General features: G+C 52.0%; 1 protein-coding gene across 10 annotated transcripts in view; it reads right to left on the bottom strand.

Moving 5' to 3' along the window:
* Nucleotides 1-18409, bottom strand: part of ARHGEF1 (Rho guanine nucleotide exchange factor 1) — a 1792426-nt gene that overhangs the window by 1038708 nt on the left and 735309 nt on the right. For all 10 annotated transcript variants that reach the window (XM_069640923.1, XM_069640913.1, XM_069640921.1 and 7 more), the window contains one exon: nucleotides 1863-1968. In XM_069640923.1, coding sequence (XP_069497024.1) covers nucleotides 1863-1968 — 106 coding nt within the window. The remainder of the gene's footprint in view (nucleotides 1-1862; nucleotides 1969-18409) is intronic.

Genomic DNA, 18409 nt, shown 5'->3' with positions numbered 1-18409 from the left:
CATCGTCGTCCCCCTAAGCGCTTCCACTGTCGTCCTCGTTCCCCATGTCCTCCGGGACTGTGTGTTTATTTATAGGGCGCCAGAAAAACCCTTGGGTAGCTGGGCGCACAGAATAGCAAGAATACTTAGAACTTCGTTACAGGTTACAGATAACAGGTATACATAAATACATTCTGTACTGTGTGAACGGACAGCAGGTCCTCTTCGTCTGAATAAGCAATATCTGTGCCCTGGAGCACGGTAGAGGACTCCACTTGCCTCCATTTATTGCGTCCCGAGGGGTCAGTCTCGGGCTCAGGGACGGCATCCTTTTCTCTGGTGTTTTCTCCACTGGCTTGGCCGAAGCCTCCCTCCTGGGTTGAGGGTCACTCTGGGCACTGTCGGCGTCCCCTGGACCGGGTCAGCCCCTTTCGCCTTCGAGAGGGCGGCCACCACCAGCTTGATCGCCAAGGATAACTTCGCCTGGATCACCTGGGCCTTCAAGGGCAGGTCGGACACCTTACCCTGCACCTTGGTCTTCTTAGGCATCTCCCGCTGTTTCCCTGGTTTAACCAACTTCCTCTTCGAGGAGCAGCTGGAGCGATGACTTGAGATGGAGGCAGACGGTGAAGATTAGCACGCCCTGCTCGTTGCGGGACCCTCTTACGCAGCAATCCCAACGGAAACTAACTCATTGTGCTTGCCCTCATCTTGGGCCCCCACGGACAGAGCACTCTCAAAGGACTTAGAATTCTGCTCCTCGGACCGGCCGGTCCTGGGTGAGGCATGCCCCCGTTTGCCACATGGGTTAGAGGCCTTGGTGTTGAACCACGCCGCCATCCTACTGCGACGATCCTTGACGGTGCGCTTGGAGAAACCAAGGCAGATCTCACAATCCGCTTCCTTGTGATCCGGATGGAGACATTAGAGGCACTGGGAGTGTTTGTCCTCCACAAACACATTCTTCAATCCGCAGCTGGAGGAGAGCTTGAAGAGGGAACCTCCATCGTCCTTCTCCTCTGACATGGTTCAGCGTGCGGTGTAGGCCCGATCGCCTTCTGGAATCTTCAATGAAACTCGACGATTCTTGCCCTTGAGGGGCGTTGAAAGACGCCGCCAAATGGATCCTCGCTTGCCGGTCAAAGGAACGAAAGAACACACAGGCTTTATTTGACAAAAATAGGAACTTTTTAACAAAAAAAGCACAAAAATTTAGAAAAGCTCTGAGAGCAAAACACGAGTACTCCCAACACTTGAACATGCAGTACTAATCTGTAGATGGCTGCCAGAGGAGGGGTTTAGGGAGAGGGCAGTCATTGGGTGGGGGCAGAATGACCCAGAGCGCAGTGATTGGTTTATAGGAGAAAGACAGTTTGTAAGTGAAACCGTTTTTTCTTTTTCTGATTCCCAGCCTGATGATGATGAATATTCGTAAGCATGTGAATACATGCCAAACCCCATGCTGGAGAAGGAAGTCTATGAAAATGAAGTCTAGAGATGAAAAGGCATTTCACTGTGGAAACACAAAATTCCAGGGTCAATGAGATTCCATAACTTGAAACGGGGCTTCATTTGACAACACAGCTAAGATTAGTTCCCAGAGAAAACCACAGATGAGATTTATAACTCTAGGGGACAACAAAAAATTAAAATAGTTGTGTGAGGCCTCACGGGACAGAGGGAAAATGATTGAGGAGTGTGCTTACTCCTGGTAGCAGTGAACACCCGAATAAGGAAACAACCTACAATTATATGAAGTAACCAGTGCACAGAGCAAAATGAATAGGGAATGGAGATCATATAAAAGCGAAGGAACTAACAGACAACATGTTTCAATAAAGATTCCCTCCCTAGTGAGCACATAAATGTCTCCTTTCACCAACCTGAAGTCTTCCAGCTGTCGGGCAATCTCTGGAAACAGGTGGCCTTGTATCTCCTGCATGCACTTCTTTAGTGTATCCTCCGAGATCATATCTGGCCGACTGCGATCTATAAAAAAGGTGTCAAAGACCATTATGATCATTGGGACGGCATATTATAGTGACCACTGACAGCTTACTTCAGCCTTTACCGAAATACATACATAACATAGTGCAACCTTTAATTCAACAGAGTACTACCCCTTTGAAAGATACTGATCATTATTTCGGATTATTAAAAGTATATGGAGAGATGGAACCAGGATTATATTCTTTTTATGATGGGACGTTGTAAATCTCTACTCTATCCCACATAGTTATGGGTTAGAAGCAATAAAATGACTACTTCTTAAGTTTGAAGTTATTGGTGCAAACAAAATATCTGTGCTCACGTGACTAAAGTTGGCATTGACCAATAACTTCTTTCAGCTTCTTGAAAAATATTTCCTGGAGATTTCAGGTACCTCTATGGGGGCTAGAATGGTCCCCGCTTATGCTAATACATATATGTATTATTTAGAACATGAACTTGTTCTAAACAAGGAAGCATTTAGAGGACATTTGATTTGTTACAAAAGATGTATCAATATTTTCAGAATTTGAAAGAGGAATGCAACTAAGACGACACACTGAATTTATGAATAATCTCCATTCACAAATTAAATTTAGATGGGGAAATGAGTAAAAGTGAAATTAATGATTTGGATACCAAACTATATTCAAGCAGATAGATTGCAAACTACAATATATGCTAGACTCACAGATCTGAACAACCTCCTGTGGGGGAACAGTTTTCATCCAAAGAGTTAGAGTATGGAACAAGTTACTTACTTGTAACTATTTTTCGCCAAGATGGGTCTGGCATGGATTCACATGCTCATGAATATTCCCAGTCTGGCCGAGAATCCTCGGTAAAAGAAAAAACAGTTTCACTTTCATTTATAAACTGTCTTTCTCCTATAAACCAATCACTGAACTCTGGGTCATACTGCCCCCAGCCAATGATTGCCCTCTCCCTGAGCCCCTCCGCTGGCAGGCATCTTCAGATCTGGTAGCACAAAGTGGCAGTATGACCAAGAAGAGCCGCAGAGGGGCAGGAGGGAGGTTTTGTTTTCAAATCCATGCCAGACCCTTGCTGGAGAAGAACAAGTTACTTCTTACCTTGTAAAATTCTTTCGATGGGATGTTCCTCCGACGTATTCCTCATCTTAGATATCTCTTTCCAGCTTTGCTGGCCTCGGAAATGTTTTCTCTCTAGAGGGCGCTGCGCGTCGACGTCCGCCGAGTCGATGTCCCTCGACAGCCGTCGTATCGACGTCATCCTGCCTATAAAGGCAGCGCGCAGCGTCCGTTGCTCAGTTCCGTTTTGTAGCCCACAATAATTCTTTCTGGACTAGACTAATCACCCTGAAGGAGCATAAGCTGCAACAACAAGGGAAGTAGTACTGCGGGGATGGATGGGAGGGTCGATAAGGAATACGTCGGAGGAACATCCCATCGAAAGAACGTTACAAGGTAAGAAGTAACTTGTTCTTCGAAGGGATTGTGTCCTCCAACGTATTCCTTATCTTATATAGGCTCCCATAGCAGTATTCTGTTATTGGAGGTGGGAGTACTGACTTCATGCTTCCTCTTATTGGTGAATAGAGTGCAATACTGCCCTTCCAAACCTAGTCTCTTGACTGGAGGAGGAATCCAAGTTGTAAAACCGTGTAAAGGTATGGACGGACGACCATGTGGCAGCCGCACACATGTCTCTAACCGGCACTCCTCTTTTGAGGGCCGATGAAGCTGCGATACCTCTGGTCGAATGAGCCCTAAGATTTTGAGGGGGCTCTTTTATAACATTCCAAAATGGCTAAAATGATCCATCTGGAAATGGTCTGCTTAGTTATCGGTAACCCCAGCTTGTGACCTGCGTAGCCTACAAACAGCTGGTCTGCTTGTCTTATCCTAGCCAGTCTACTAATGTAAAAACTTAAAGCCCTTCTTGGGTCCAGCCTGTGTAACCTCTCTTCCTCTTTCCCCGGATGGGGAGGAGGATAGAAAGATGGAAGGGTAATCTTCTGTGTGATATGAAATTCAGAAATCACCTTTGGGAGGAAATTAGGCTTCACTTGCAGAACAACTTTGTCTTTGTGAACGATTGTATGAGGGGGTTTACAAGAAAGAGCTTGTAACTCGCTCATCCTTCTAGCAGATGTAAGTGCTACTAATAAAACAGTCTTAAGGGTAAGAAACCTTAACGAACAAGAGTGGAGTGGTTCGAAAGGTGTGCCCATCAGGAAAGTTAGGACTAAATTTAAATCCCATAGGGGAACCTGGAATGGTCTTGGGGGATAAACGTTAGTTAACCCCTTTAGAAACTATTACCCAGGGTATCTTGAAATAGGATGGTTCTTCCGCAGTGCGCTTAAAGATGGATAGCGCTGCGAGATAGCCCTTGATGGTGCCAACTTGAAGGCCTGAATTCGCTAAATAAAGTAGGAAGGACAAAACCATTGGTGTACCACATGAAAAGGGATCGATATTCTTATCCCTACACCAGCTGCAAAATCTGTTCCAACGGCAGCGGTATAAAGATTTTGTTGCTGGCCTTCTTGCCGAAAGCAACACCTCCATATCATCATCAGGGAGGTCCCAATCCTTGTACCTCAGCCTTTCAGAAGCCAAGCGTGAAGGTTGAGGGTTTTGATGTCTGGATGGAGAACCTGACCTCCCTTCTGTGAGAGCAGATTCTCTCTGAGTGGAAGTCGAATTGGAGGGCAGATGGACAAGTCTAGAAGGTCCGGGTACCACGTTCTCATGGCCCAATCCAGGGCAATTAGGAGCATGGTTTTCTGGAATCTTCTCAACCTCCTGATCATTTGAGGAATGACAGGGACCGGTGGAAACGCGTACAGGAGCGGAAACTCCCAGTCCACTATGAACGCGTCTCCTGGAGCTCCTCTCGGGGGAAATTCCCTTGAACAGAACAGATCGCACTTCCTGTTGACACTGGTGGCGAACAGATCCACCTGAGGGGTTCCCCAAAGGGCGAAGATCTCTTGAAGGACTTCCTGAGCTAGTTCCCACTCGTGGGAGACTGTGCTCTGCCTGCTCAGAGCGTCCGCTGTCAAGTTCTTCTCTCCGGCTAGGTGAACTGCCGATAGAGAGATTCCTTCTTGGATTGCCCAAAACCAGAGCTGCATCGCCTCTCTGCACAGAGGTAGTGATCCTACGCCTCCTCTTTTGTTGAGGTAACACATGGCCACTGTGTTTTCCGTCATTAACAGGACATTCTTTCCTTGTACAGATGGCAGAAAAGCCTTCACCGCAAGTCTGATGGCCCTCAGCTCTAACAGGTTGATATGTAGTCTGGAGTCCGATGGAGACCAACGACCGCTGATGGTCAAGTCGTTGGGGTGGGCTCCCCACCCCGTGAGTGAGGCATCCGTGACTACTGTTATCTCCGGCCAGGGTTGCCAAAACTGCTCTCCTTTCAGAATGTTCTCCTGACAGGCCCACCACTGAAGGTCTCGAGCCACCCTGTCGGGAACCTGAAGAAGATCTGTCATTCTCCCTGAGAATTGTGACCACTGAGTTCTCAGTGCCCACTGGAGGGATCTCATTCTCAGGCGAGCCTCTGGCACTATGAAAATGCAGGATGCCATGAGGCCTAGCAACCTCAAAAAGTCGAAGGCTGGGAGACGTTGGGCATTTTGAAACTTGGTAACCATCTGTAGAATATCTTGAGCCCTCACCTCTGGTGGCGAGGCTTTTCCCAGGGAAGTGTCCAGGATCGCTCTGATGAACTGGAGTCTCTGCGATGGCATCATTTGTGACTTCTTTAAATTGAGGGAGAAGCCCAGTCTGTGAAGGGAGTGGCAAACATGATCTAGCTGGATCTGAACTTGTTCCGAAGATACAGCTCTGATCAACCAATCGTCCAGGTAGGGGTAGACGTGAATCCCTTCCCTCCTTAGATTTGAAGCCACTACCGACATTAACTTGGTGAAGACCCTCGGGGCGGAGGTCAGCCCAAATGGCATCACTCGAAATTGATAATGAGAGTTGCCAATTGCGAACCTCACGTATTTCCTGTGTTTGAGATGGATTGGCACATGGAAATAAGCGTCCTGAAGGTCCAGAGATACCAACCAGTCCTGGAACTGAAGGGCCTGAAGGATCTGAGAAAGAGTTACCATCTTGAATTCGTCTTTCCTGAGGAATTTGTTCAATTCTCGCAAGTCCAAGATGGATCTCAGTCCTCCGTCTTTCTTTGGAATGAGAAAGTAAGGGGAGTACCAGCCCTTGTTCCTCTCCGCTACAGGTACCGGTTCTATGGCACCTTTCTCTAGCAGGTCTAAAATTTCCTGCAAGAGGAGCGGATCTGGAGCTTTTTGAGAGCTGATCCCCGGTGGATGACTCTGAGGTATGCGTAGGAGAGGCAGGCAGTAACCTTGTGCAACTGTCTCCAATGCCCAAGCATCTGACATGATAGCCTGCCTTTCCGCCAGATGTTGAGTTTACCTGCCTCCTACAGATGTCTTGTGAGGGAAGTCCTCAGAGTGGTTTTGGGGCAGCTGATGCAGATGCCGATGGTAAAGAGGCACCTGCTGTTGCTGCGGCTTTTGAATATCTACCCCGTCCACCTCGGGTAGTAGTTCTTTGTCCCCTTTGAGCCGGTCATCCTCTACCTCTTCCGAATGCGGAGTAGAAGCAAAAGGACTTGCCTCTCGCAGAGGTTCCTGTGGGACGAAAAGGTGTCTGACGGATTGCAGCGCCTAGGGATTTTGCTGCTGCCTTTGATGTTTGCAGTTTTTCTAAACTGTCATCCGCCTTTTTCCCCAAACAAAGAAGAGCCATCAAATGGCATGTTCAAGAGCCTGGCTTGCACATCTGGGGCAAAACCAGACTTTCTCAACCAAGCAAATCTCCTGGTTGTTGTACTTGCCGCCATTGCTCTGCTGATACTGTCAGCCGAATCAATGCCCGTCTGGAGGGATTCGCACATAGCGTCTTTACCGTCCTTTATGATATTTAGGAACGCCTCCCTTTCTTCTCCCTCCGGGAGGCAGTCAGCCGCTGTAGAAGCACACTCCCAAAGTGTATGGCTAAATCTAGCAAGGGTGCAAGTAGCATTAATAGATTTTAACGCCATGCTACATGCCGAAAAGACTTTCTTAGCCATAGCATCATATTTTTTATCGTCCCTGTCCTGTGGCACGGTAGGGTAAGCAGTCTTGATGTCAGTAGAAGATGCTGCCTGTACCACCAGACTTTCTGGGGATGGGTGTTTGGACAAAAACTCCGGGTCTTCAGAAGATACCCTGTATTTAGTAGACAGTTTTTTATTTACTGCCGGGACGACATCTGGGGTTTCCCAGTTCGTCATGATTTTCCTTTGAAGAGCTTTATGAAAAGGTACTACAGGATCCTCCTGTGGACCTTTGTCAAGAATATACGTGAGGTCATCCTGTTGGAAAGCCTGTGAAGGTGTTAACCACCCCATAAATTCTGTGATCCTGGCCATTAAGACTCTATAAGGGGTTTCAGCATGCTCCCCCGGGTCTGGCCTAGCGAACTCCGCCTCTGGGGGAAGTGTCTAAACCACTTGCCTCATGTAAGGAATCATGGAGTTCCTTCAATCTGCGTTCCTCTGAGGATAACTCCTCTTGAACTGGGGTTGCAGATCCCTGGAACTCAAATGTCTCTTCTTGGTCAGATAGTTCTCCCTCTTCCATAATGGAGGACATTGTTCTCAATTGGTCTGAACTCACAAAGGGTGTGAAACACATCTCCAAGGCAGAGGGTGCCAAACTTGTTGTAATCGGCCTCGAAAACGTCGATGTCGTCGACGCAGACGTCGAAGGCTTCGAACGTGGCGTCGAAAACAAAGGCGGAGGCCTCGAGGTCCTCGATAGAATTGGAATTCTGCTTGAGGATGTCGACAATCTCGACGACATCGTCATCGAAGAACTGGGAATAGCCACTGGGTGCGCCGCAACCGTGACTTTCCTTGGTGCCGGTGTTGAGGATGGCGTCGAGTCGACAGATCCGTGTGTCGAAGGTCCCTTCGACAACGGCGTCGAAGACACCGACCTCGGCGTCGACGGAACCTTCGTCGACGGCGTCGACGGAACCTTCGAAGAAGGATTCAAGGTCTTTGCTTTACTCGAGGGTTCGTGACGCGCTCAGAAGCTTCCTTCGCCGGGTACTGCGACTCGCGGCGTTTTGGACCTTCGGGTCTTTCGACCAGAGCATCGCTCTCGGCAGTCTTCGAGGGGGTCGAGGCCGCTTTCTCGAATACGCTCATCATATTTTTTCGGAATTCCTCCCATTCAGCCCGGGAACTATGTTTCGTGGGGCAAGGGATTCTCTTAGGTGAAACAGAGGAAGAGGAGGACGAAGAAGGGGATCTTCGGCGTCTCCTTTTCAAGTTCTTCGATCTCGAGGAGTGATGGGACCCGCTTCGAGACCTGGAGCGCGAATGGTGACGAGGAGACTAATGTCTCGACTTCGTTGAGGAAGAAGAAGCTTTAGAAGTCTTACCTTTTTCCAGCTTCCCCCTACGCTCCTTCAGGGCCTTAGCTGTCATGGACATACAGTCCTCGCACTCCAAAAAAATGGTGTTCAGCTCCCAAACACCACAGACAGACTCTGTGAGGGTCAGTCAGCGACATCTTTTTTCCACAGTCTCGGCATTTTTTAAAGCCGGACCGAGGGGTCATCGGTTCAGACGAGGAAGCCATCGAGTATGGATCGAATATCTCGAGGAAATAGGAATAATTCTCTACGAAACTGAGGAACGATATACCGAGGCACTGAGTAAGCGCGGAAAAACAGAACTGAGCAACAGACGTTGCGCGCGGCCTTTATAGGCAGGATGACGACGACGTCGATACGGCGGCTGTCGAGGGACATCGACTCGGCGGACGTCGACGCGCAGCGGCCTCTAGAGAGAAAAAATTTCCAAGGCCAGCAAAGCTGGAAAGAGAGATGTAAGATAAGGAATACGTCGGAGGACACAATCCCTTCGAACAACAGTTACAGGTAAGTAGCTTGTTCCTTCTCCAGCATGGGGTCTGGCATGTATTCACATGGTTTCGGAATAAAGAATACATAGCAGTACAACATTACTCAACCACAGGAGGTGTCAAGGCTCAAGCGAAGCAAATGCTCTCACCTCCAGAACAGGCTTATCTTAAAGCGAACAGGTTGCGTAGCGCTGCTTGGCCGACCCTGGACTTCTGTAACGCTCACCTGGTATCCACGGGGATGTCACTCAGCCTGTTCTGACCTCTTATGACCTCTTATGACCTCAAACCCTTCCCTGGAGTCTACTCGACTGGAGACTGGGCCTGAAACACAGGATTGGTAGAGTTTAACTCCCTATTGTCTGTGTGCTTGAACCCCTTCTTCCCCGGGGTCCAACCCCTCCCTTTGATCCACAGCTCACCTTGTATTCTTGGAAAGTGTACTCTCCGTCCTGCTTTCAGCGCAGGGGCGCATTGATTGATGCAGGCTAGTTGCTGCCTCGTTACTTCACTGGCAAGAGTCCAACAGGTAAGTATAATGAGTCTTTTGAACAGTTCTCTAACTTTGTTCCTTTCCTTCCTTAGATGATTGCCGGCATCCGGGGATGGCGATGTGCTGCTGAGATGAGTAGTGCTGAAGGTGAGTGAGAGCGCGATGCGCGATGCGACCCTTTCGTATTTGTATTGAACAGAGTTATTTTTCTGTGTCCTTTAGGTGCTGCAACATTTTCAGCGTGGATGTCGGTTATGAAGAAGAAATGCGGTGAGTAAGCGCGGTATGCGGCGCCTCTAGATGTTACCACGCTAACCTGGAGTGTCTTTTCCCTCTTGCAAATGGATGAGAAGTTCGGGAGACAGAGTTCCCCCAGAGCGGCTGGGATTCAGGTAAGCGTTTGATGCTCGTACAGCCTTTAAAAAATAAGCGAAGATTTGCTGAATGCTTACTAATGCCTTTTTCTGTTCTTTTCCCTTTTCCTTAGGAAGCGGCGTGCCGGGATGGGAATGACACCGCCGAAGATGCCCGCAGAACAGAAGGAGCTATGAATGATGGGCAGAAGCACCGCAAGGTAAGGCTGTTCCTAACTGTGTTCTTGCAGGAGCTGAGCGCATAAGAAAGATGTAGGCCTACTGGAGACCGATCCGAACACGGCGAGTGTCACGCTGCAGGTGCAGAAAACACAAAGCATGTTTCTCAGCCTGGGCGTGGCTTAAATAGTCTCTGGGTATCCCAGGTGTCTCTGGGCTGAACTACACCCAAAAGACTAGACTCCACATGCAGTTCTGGGAACCGAAATATGTGGGGGCAACCATCTTGTCCCCATCAATGCACTACAAGTCCAATCCCCAATGTTATCCTATGGGAGTGAGTGAGTCTGGTGCCACAAGCGCCAAGTCTGACTCCAAGTGGGTCTTTGGAGGGATGGAGAGGCCCTTGAGGGCCATGTACGTGATCGTGGCCTGGCTCCAGCCTGAGATCTTGGAGGGCTGGGGACATGAGGGGCAGGAATCATGACACTCCTCTCTGTAATCCCTGTTGACGCAGTATAATCTTGTGAAGGTGTGCAGCAGGGGAACACCAGACAGGAATGCTGTCGTCGCATCAATCGCTCTGATGGAATGGACTCTTCAGACGGCTGGGCAGCGGTCGGTTTTCCAACCAGTGAGTGTGTGATGCAGCCAGAGAGCCACATGGAGATGGAAGACTTGGACAAGGCATTCACAGGACCAAAGTTCACAAATAGTTGATGTCTTCCCGAAACTCTTTGTGCATGCCACATAGAACTTCAGCGCACGAGCCACATCCAGCGACTGCAAGCCACATCCAGTGAGTGCGAAGTCCTTTCAGCTGGCGTCACAGGTTTTGGAAAAAACACAGGCAAAAAGGCTTGAGGTGGAAATCCGACATAACCTTGGGCATGGAGGGGTGCGTTTGCAGCACCACCATTGTGTCATGAAAAGTCAGATAAGGTTGTTTACAGGAAAGGGCCTGGATCTCACCTACCCTCCTGGCAGAGGTGATGGCCACGAGAAAAGCCGTTTTCCACAAAAGGAACATGAGGGGCCTGATGCATGAGCCTCGTCAGCACCATGTTGAGTTCCCATGCCAGGGCAGGAGACTTCACTGGTGGGAACGATCGAAACAGCCCTTTGAGGAACTCCTTGACTAGACGGTGGGACCAAAGAGAAGACCGTCCTGACGACCTGGTGTAGCGGGAGATAGCTGCCAGATGCACTTTGACAGAGGCGTGCGCCAGCCCCGCCTTGGCCAAGGACAACAAGTATGGAAGAATCTGCTGAGCCGAGACCATCCGAGGGTTGATCGTCTGCGTCCAGCACCACGTTGCAAACCGTTTCCACTTGTGCCTGTAGCACTGAAGAGTCGACAACGCTCTGGCCCTGGCAAGGACCTCCCTGCAGTGCACCAGCAGCCCGTACCCTCTGAATTCTAAGGCTGCAGAAGTGAAGCCTTCAGGTTCAGTGATTCTGGGTCGTGATGTAGGATGATTGTGTCTCCTCTGGCGAGCAGATCCGCGACCAACAGCAGCTTGACCGGGGGTGACGCTTACATGCTGAGAATATCCGGGTACCAAATCTGCCTCGGCCACGCCGGGGCGATGAGGATCATCCTACATCGGCACAGTTTGTGTTGAATGATGACTCGCAGCAGGAACGGCAATGGGGGAAAGCGTACAGGAACAGGCCTTCCCACAGGAAGGAAAACGTGTCCCCCATGCTCCTCGGCTGGTGGAACCTGCTGCCGAATCTCTGGCATTTGGAATTTGTCCCCGTCGCAAATAGATCGATCTGGGGTCTGCCAAATTTGAGGAAGAGGCTGTCCACTGGATCCCGAAGTTCCCACTCGTGGCAAGAGCGCAGCTCCCTGCTGAAGTCAGCGATGCTGTTCTCGACTCCCGCCAGGTGAAAAGGAATGAGGAACATAGCTTAGGCAACTGCCCAGTAACACAAGTCCTGTGCCTCTCTGCAGAGCACCTGGGATCTGGTACCGCCTTGCTTCCTGATGAACATTGTGGTGCTATTGTCCGTGAAGACCCTCACCACCTTGCCCTTGAGGGACAGATGGAATGACTTGAGGGCCTAGAGCACAGCCCGCAGCTCCAGGACATTGATGTGGAGATCCCTCTCCTCCGGTAGCCACAGGCCTCTGGCGTGGAGACATCCGTTGTGGGCTCCCCAGCCCTCCAGGGAATCCATGCCCCCAGCAATGTTGAGCGCACGCCCCACCACCTTATCGCTCGACGGAACTCCTCGTGGAGAACAATCTTGTCTGCAAAGCTTCCGTAGTGCGTGTGCTGCAAACTCTCACCTCAGAACAGGTTATCATGCCTTGTTCTTTTTGGAGAGGAGCGCTTCCTACCTTTTTTTGAAAGCTTCCGTAGGACCTGGATCCACCGAACATCCAGGAATTCCTGAAGGGGACGCATCCTCAACCTGCAGTCTCGGATCAGGTAAATGCACGGCGCCATCATGCCGAGCAGCAACTTGATGGTCCGCACTGTGGCGGTCTTCAGTGCCAGTAGCTGTTGCACCTTGCCCAGCATGGCCGCTAGCCTTTTTTCCGAGGGGGCCCGCCAGCCAGGAGACAGTGTTGAGCCTGCCCCCCAGGAATAGCGCATTCTGCGATGGAATCACGCAGGACTTTGGATAGTTGACAGAGAACCCCAGATCCGTCAGCAGTCGGACAGTCCTCTCCGTGTGTTAGACGGCTACTTCCCTGGACTTCGCGCGGATGAGCCAGTCATCGAGGTATGGGTACACATGTATCCCTTGCAGACGCAAAGCCCGTACTTCCTACAGGAGCCGAGGGATGTGCTGCTCCTGCCGGGCCACCGGTGGTATCCACTGACATTTGTGCTGGAACTTGAGTGTGTCCGTGGGCGAGAGCGTCCAGCACCCATCGGTCAGTGGAGAACTTTTCCCACTCGCTGATGATACCCGCCAGCCGGCCTCCCACAGGGGGGGGGGGGGAAGAGGGCTGGGGCCAACGCCCCGGTCGGTTCAATCTTACTTCGGTCCTGCGTGCTGCCTTGGGAGCGACGTCAGCCACCTCCGAAAGCCTTGGAACGGCCCCTGTAGGCCTCCTGGGGCACGGAAAGGGAGGCCTGGCGGTACGAAGATGATCATCCGCCAAAACCCCTCGACGACCTTCCGAATTTCCTCCTGAAGCACGAAAAAAGGACGATGTTGCTGAAGCGTGCCAAGGAGTACGGGCCATCTGTGTCAATCTTAATGGCTTGCAACGATTCATCGACGGCCTTCCCAAAGAGGTTGTCCCTGTCGAAGGGCATGTCCAGAACCCTCGTTTAGACTTCCAGCCGAAAGTTGGTGGCTTTCAACCAGCCACAATGACAGAGGCATCTGTTGGAATCCTGTGTCCACGATTCTCCAGGGCCACATTATTTGTATTTTTTATTTGGCATGGTCCGATGCCACCTCGACCCCCCTGGAGGATCTCAAGCACCTCAACCTGTTTGTCGTCGGGGAGAAATTCCAGCAGCGGGGCCATCTTATAAAACAGCTCCCTGTCGAATCTGGCCAGGATCGCAAGCGCATTCGCTGCCTTGACTGTCATCACAGAGTAGATCACTTTCCTACCCACGGCGTCCAACTTCTTTCCCTCGCTCTCCGGGGTAACAGAGGCTGAAAACGAGGGATTAGAAGACTTCTTCCTCGCAGCCGCTGAGACCAGAGTCTAGGAGGGCTGCGACCGTAGGCACTTGGGTACAGACTTCGGCTCTCGGTACTTCTTTTCCAGCCTGTCCCTATTCGCCGGGACTGAGGCACAGTTTCTCATCAGTGCCAGGCCCTCATCCCAAACGTCGGCCAGGAGAGGCACCGCCAGAAAGGTCTTCCTCTTGGCCTCATGTCGTTGGTAAAGGAAACCTTCCTTCTTGGTCTCTTCTGGCGTCAGCTGGAAGAGCTCAGACGCATGGGCGACCATTGTGTGGAATGACCCCACTTCATTTGGTGAGAAGCCCTCAGCGGCAGAGAAACGCTGCCGTCGTCCAAAGTCGCTGTGTCTGTCCCCGTATCGCTAGGGGGAGGGCATGTGCAGCAGTTGATGAGGCGGAGTAGGGTGCAGTTTTCTCTTCTTCTGCGGCAGGCCCAGTGCCACCGGGGCCAGAGTGCCGTCAGCATCCTCTTCTGGCTGGATCTCCGACACCAGCGTGTGGAGAGTTGAAAGGATGTCCAGCGATACATCCCTTGGAGGCGTCGGAGGGTGGGGGGAGGGGGGAGGGTACGGCTTGCTGGGCCCAGCGCCCACATTATCATCGGCAGCATTTCCACCGTCTTAGTCCCCCTGCGTTTCCGCTGTAGTCATTCCCCCATGTCCTCCGGGACTGTGTGAACGGACACCAGGACCTCTTCCTCTGAGGAAGAAATATCTGTGTCCTAGAGCACAGTTGAGGCATCCACTCCCCCCACCCCTCTTTATGCATCCTGAGGGGTCGGTCTCTGGCTTAGGGATGGCATCCCCTTCTCTGCTGTTTTCTCCACTGTATTGGCCTCGGGGGGAGGGCCACTCTGAGCGCCGCCTGGGTCCCCTGGACCGGGTCAGCCCCTTTTGGCCCTCGAGAGGGTGGCTGCCACCAGCTAGATCGTTGGATGACTTCACCTGGACCACCTGGCATTCAGGGGCAGGTCAGACTCCTCTCCCTGCACCTTGTTCTTCTCTGGCTTCTCCCGCAGCTTTCCTGGGTTAGCAGATTTCCTCTTCGAGGAGGAGCTGGAGCAATGACTGGAGATGGAGGCAGACTGTGAAGATGAGCGCGCCCTGCCCGTCGTGGGACCAGCTTGCACGGTGACCCAGATGGAAACGGACTTGCAGTACTTGGCCTGGTCTTGGGCCCCCACGGATGGAATGCCCTCAAAGGACTTCAAAGCCCGCTCCTCGGACTGGCCGGTCCTGGGTGAGACATGCCCCTGCTTGCTGCACGGGGTAGAGGCCTTGGCGTTGAGCTACACCGCCAACTTACTGTGACGATCCTTGACAATGAGTTTGGAGAAACCAAGGCAGATTTCACAATCCGCTTCCCTGTGGTCCGGATGGAGACAGTAGAGGCACTGGAGTGTTTGCCCTCCACAAACACGTTCCTCAATCTGCAGCTGGAGCAGAGCTTGAAGAGGGAGCCTACCTCCTTCTCCTCTGACATGGTTGGGCATGCTGTGTAGGCCGATGGCCTTCTGGAATCTTCTATTAAACTTTAGACGATTCTTGCCCTTGAGGGGCATTGAAAGACGCTGACAAACCGATCTCTGCTTGCCGGGCAAAGGAGCGAAACAGCACACAGGCACGAAAATGCAGAAAAGCTCTGAGCAAAACACAAGGACTCCCAACACTTGAATGTGTGTTAAAAATCTGAAGATGGCTGCCAGATGAGGGGCTTGGGGAGATGGCAGTCATTGACTGGGGGCAGTATGACCCAGAGCTCAGTGATTGGTTTATAGGAGAAAGACAGTTTGTAAGTATAAGTGAAGGAACAAGTAACTTACCTGTAACTGTTGTTCTCCAGCATGGGTCTGGCATGGATTCACATTCTCATTCCCCGTCGTCAGGCCGGGATTCCTCGGTAAAGAAAAAATCAGTATCAGTTTCGTTTCTGATCTGTCTTTCTCAGTAGTAACCAATCACTGGTCTCTGGGTCATACTGCCCCCAGCCATTGACTGCCCTCTCCCCAAGCCCCGCCCCTGGCAGCCATCCTCAGATTTGGTAGCACGCAAAGTGGCAGTATGACCAAGTGAAGAGCCGTAGAGGGGTAGGAGGGAGGGTTCGCATGTGAATCCATGCCAGACCCATGCTGGAGAACAACAGTTACAGGTAAGTAACATGTTCCTTCTTCAGCATGGGGTCTGGCATGGATTCACATGCTCATGAATATAAGAATACATAGCAGTACACACATGCACAACCAACGGGAGGTGGAAAAAAAGGCTCAACATTAAGCATTACATCAAAACTCAACATTAAGCAGTTCTTACCTCCTCACCAGGCTCACCTTAGGCGAACAAGTTGCGCAGCACCGCTTGGCCGACCCTGGACTCCTTCCTGGAATCCCGGTCGACGCAGTGGAATCTCGTGAAGGTGTGCGTCGACCTCCACGTAGCAGCCCTGCAGATGTCCAGCAGGGGCACACCAGACAAGAACGCCGTGGTAGCAGCGATAGCTCGGGTCGAATAGGCTCTCGGGCGGCCAGACAACGGTCGGTTTGCCAACCGATGACAGTGAGTGATGCCGCCGGAGAGCCATCTGGAAATGGAAGCATTCGAGAGAGCCTTCCCTTGGTTCACAGGTCCAAAGTTCACAAAAGCGGTGAGGTCTTCCGAAAACTCTTTGTGCGGTCCACGTAGAACTTCAGCGGTCTAGCCACATCCAGCGAGTGCAAAGTCCTCTCGGCCGGTGACGAAGGCAACGGGAAGAAAACAGGTAACACCAAGGGCTCGTAGAGGTGGAAGTCCGCCGGCACCTTGGGCATAAAAGAGGGGTGCGTCCTCAGCACTACCCTTGTGTCGTGAAAAGTCAAGTATGGAGGCTTGCAGGATAGGGCCTGGATCTCTCCCACTCGCAGTGCGGAGGTGACGGCCACAAGAAACGCAGTCTTCCACGACAGGAACTTCAACGGTGCCGAATGCAGGGGCTCGAATGGCGCCCCCATGAACCTGGTCAGCACCAAGTTGAGTTCCCACGCCGGGGCAGGGGCTTTCACCGGCGGGAACGATCAGAACAGTCCCTTCACAAATTCCTTCACCAGGCGATGGGACCACAAGGATCCCCGTCCTGCGGTTCTGGTGTATCGGGAGATCGCAGCCAGATGTATCTTGATGGAGGCGTGAGCCAGTCCAGCCTTGGCCAGCGACAGTAGGTACGGCAGCACTTGAGGGGCCGTAATCCGTAGAGGGTTAATCTTCTGTGCACGGCACCAGACAGAGAACCTCTTCCACTTATGTCCGTAGCACTTGAGAGTTGAGGACGCCCTAGCTTTTGCAAGGACCTCTCTGCAGTCAGCCAGGATATCGTACCCTCCAATCTCTAGTGCTGCAGGAGCCAGGCTTGCAAGTTCAGCGACTCCGGGTCGTGATGAAGTATGGCGCCTCTTTCTCTGGAGAGAAGATCCGCATCCGTCGGCAGCTTGACTGGTGGGGACGCTGACAAGTCCAGAAGGTCCGGAAACCAGATCTGCCTCGGCCATGCCGGTGCGATTAGGATCATCCTGCACCAGGACCTCTGTAGCTGGTTGACGAGTCGGAGCAGCAACAGCAACGGAGGGAACGCATATAGGAACAGGCCGTCCCAGGGGAACGAGAAAGCATTGCCCATGCTCCTCGGCTGGGGAAACCTGCTGGCGAACCTCTGGCACTTGGAGTTCGTCGCCGTCGCGAACAGGTCGATCTGGGGTTTTCCCCATCGTTGGAAGAGTCGATCTACTTGATCCTGACATAGTTCCCACTCGTGGCACGAGCACAGCTCCCTGCTGAGTGAGTCGGCGATGGTATTCTTTATCCCTGCACCAGAAAGGGCACCAGAAACATCCCTTGGGCGACGGCCCAATGCCACAGATCCTGGGCTTCCTTGGAGAGGGCTGGGGATCTGGTTCCTCCCTGCTTCTGGATGTAGAACATCGTGGTGGTGTTGTCGGTGAAGATTCTCACGACCTTGCCCTTGAGGGACGGGAGAAAGGACCTAAGGGCCCAGAACACTGCACGGAGCTCCAGGATGTTAATGTGGAGCGTCTTCTCCTCCGGGAGCCAAAGGCCTCTCGCATGAAGTTCTCCAGTGTGCGCTCCCCACCCTTCCAGGGAGGCAAGCGTTGTCACCGTTACCTGGTGGGATGGGGTCTGAAAGTCTGTGCCCGTCTTCAGATGAGCGCGGGTGCCCCACCACCAGATCACTCGTCAGAAGGTCTCGTTGAGCGGAATCCTGTCCTCGAAGCTGCCAGTTGCTTGGATCCAGCGGGAGTCGAACTCTTGCAGAAGGCGCATCCGAAGCCTGCACAGGCGCACAAGATATATGCAGGAGGACATCATCCCAAGGAGGGACTTGATGGACCTCACCCTGGCTATGTCTGTGGCCAGCAGACGCTGCACCGTGCCCAGGATGGCCTTCGTCCTTTCCTCCGACGGCGGGGCCAGACGCGCCACTGTGTCGAGCTTGGTTCCCAGAAACAGTGCGACTTGCGACAGGACCAGGTGGGATTTGGGAAAGTTGATGGAGAATCCCAGGTCCGTGAGCAGCTGGACGGTCTTCGCTGTGTGGTCTATGGCGAGCTCCCTTGTCCTTGCTCGGATGAGCCAGTCGTCCAGGTAGGGGTAGACGTGGATCCCCTGCAGGCGCAGCCGCAACGCCACCGGTGCGAGGCACTTGGTGAACACCCTGGGTGCCGACTTCAATCCGAACCGGAGGGCCTTGAACTGGTAGTGCCGTCCTTGTACCACGAACCTGAGGAACTTTCGGTGTCCTCTCAGAATGGGGATGT

This window comes from Ambystoma mexicanum, chromosome 1q (assembly GCF_040938575.1).
Source record: "Ambystoma mexicanum isolate Mex_15411 chromosome 1q, UKY_AmexF1_1, whole genome shotgun sequence".
Taxonomy (NCBI): domain Eukaryota; kingdom Metazoa; phylum Chordata; class Amphibia; order Caudata; family Ambystomatidae; genus Ambystoma; species Ambystoma mexicanum.
Note: the sequence above shows the minus strand (reverse complement) of the source record. Positions and strands in the feature narration are given on the sequence as shown.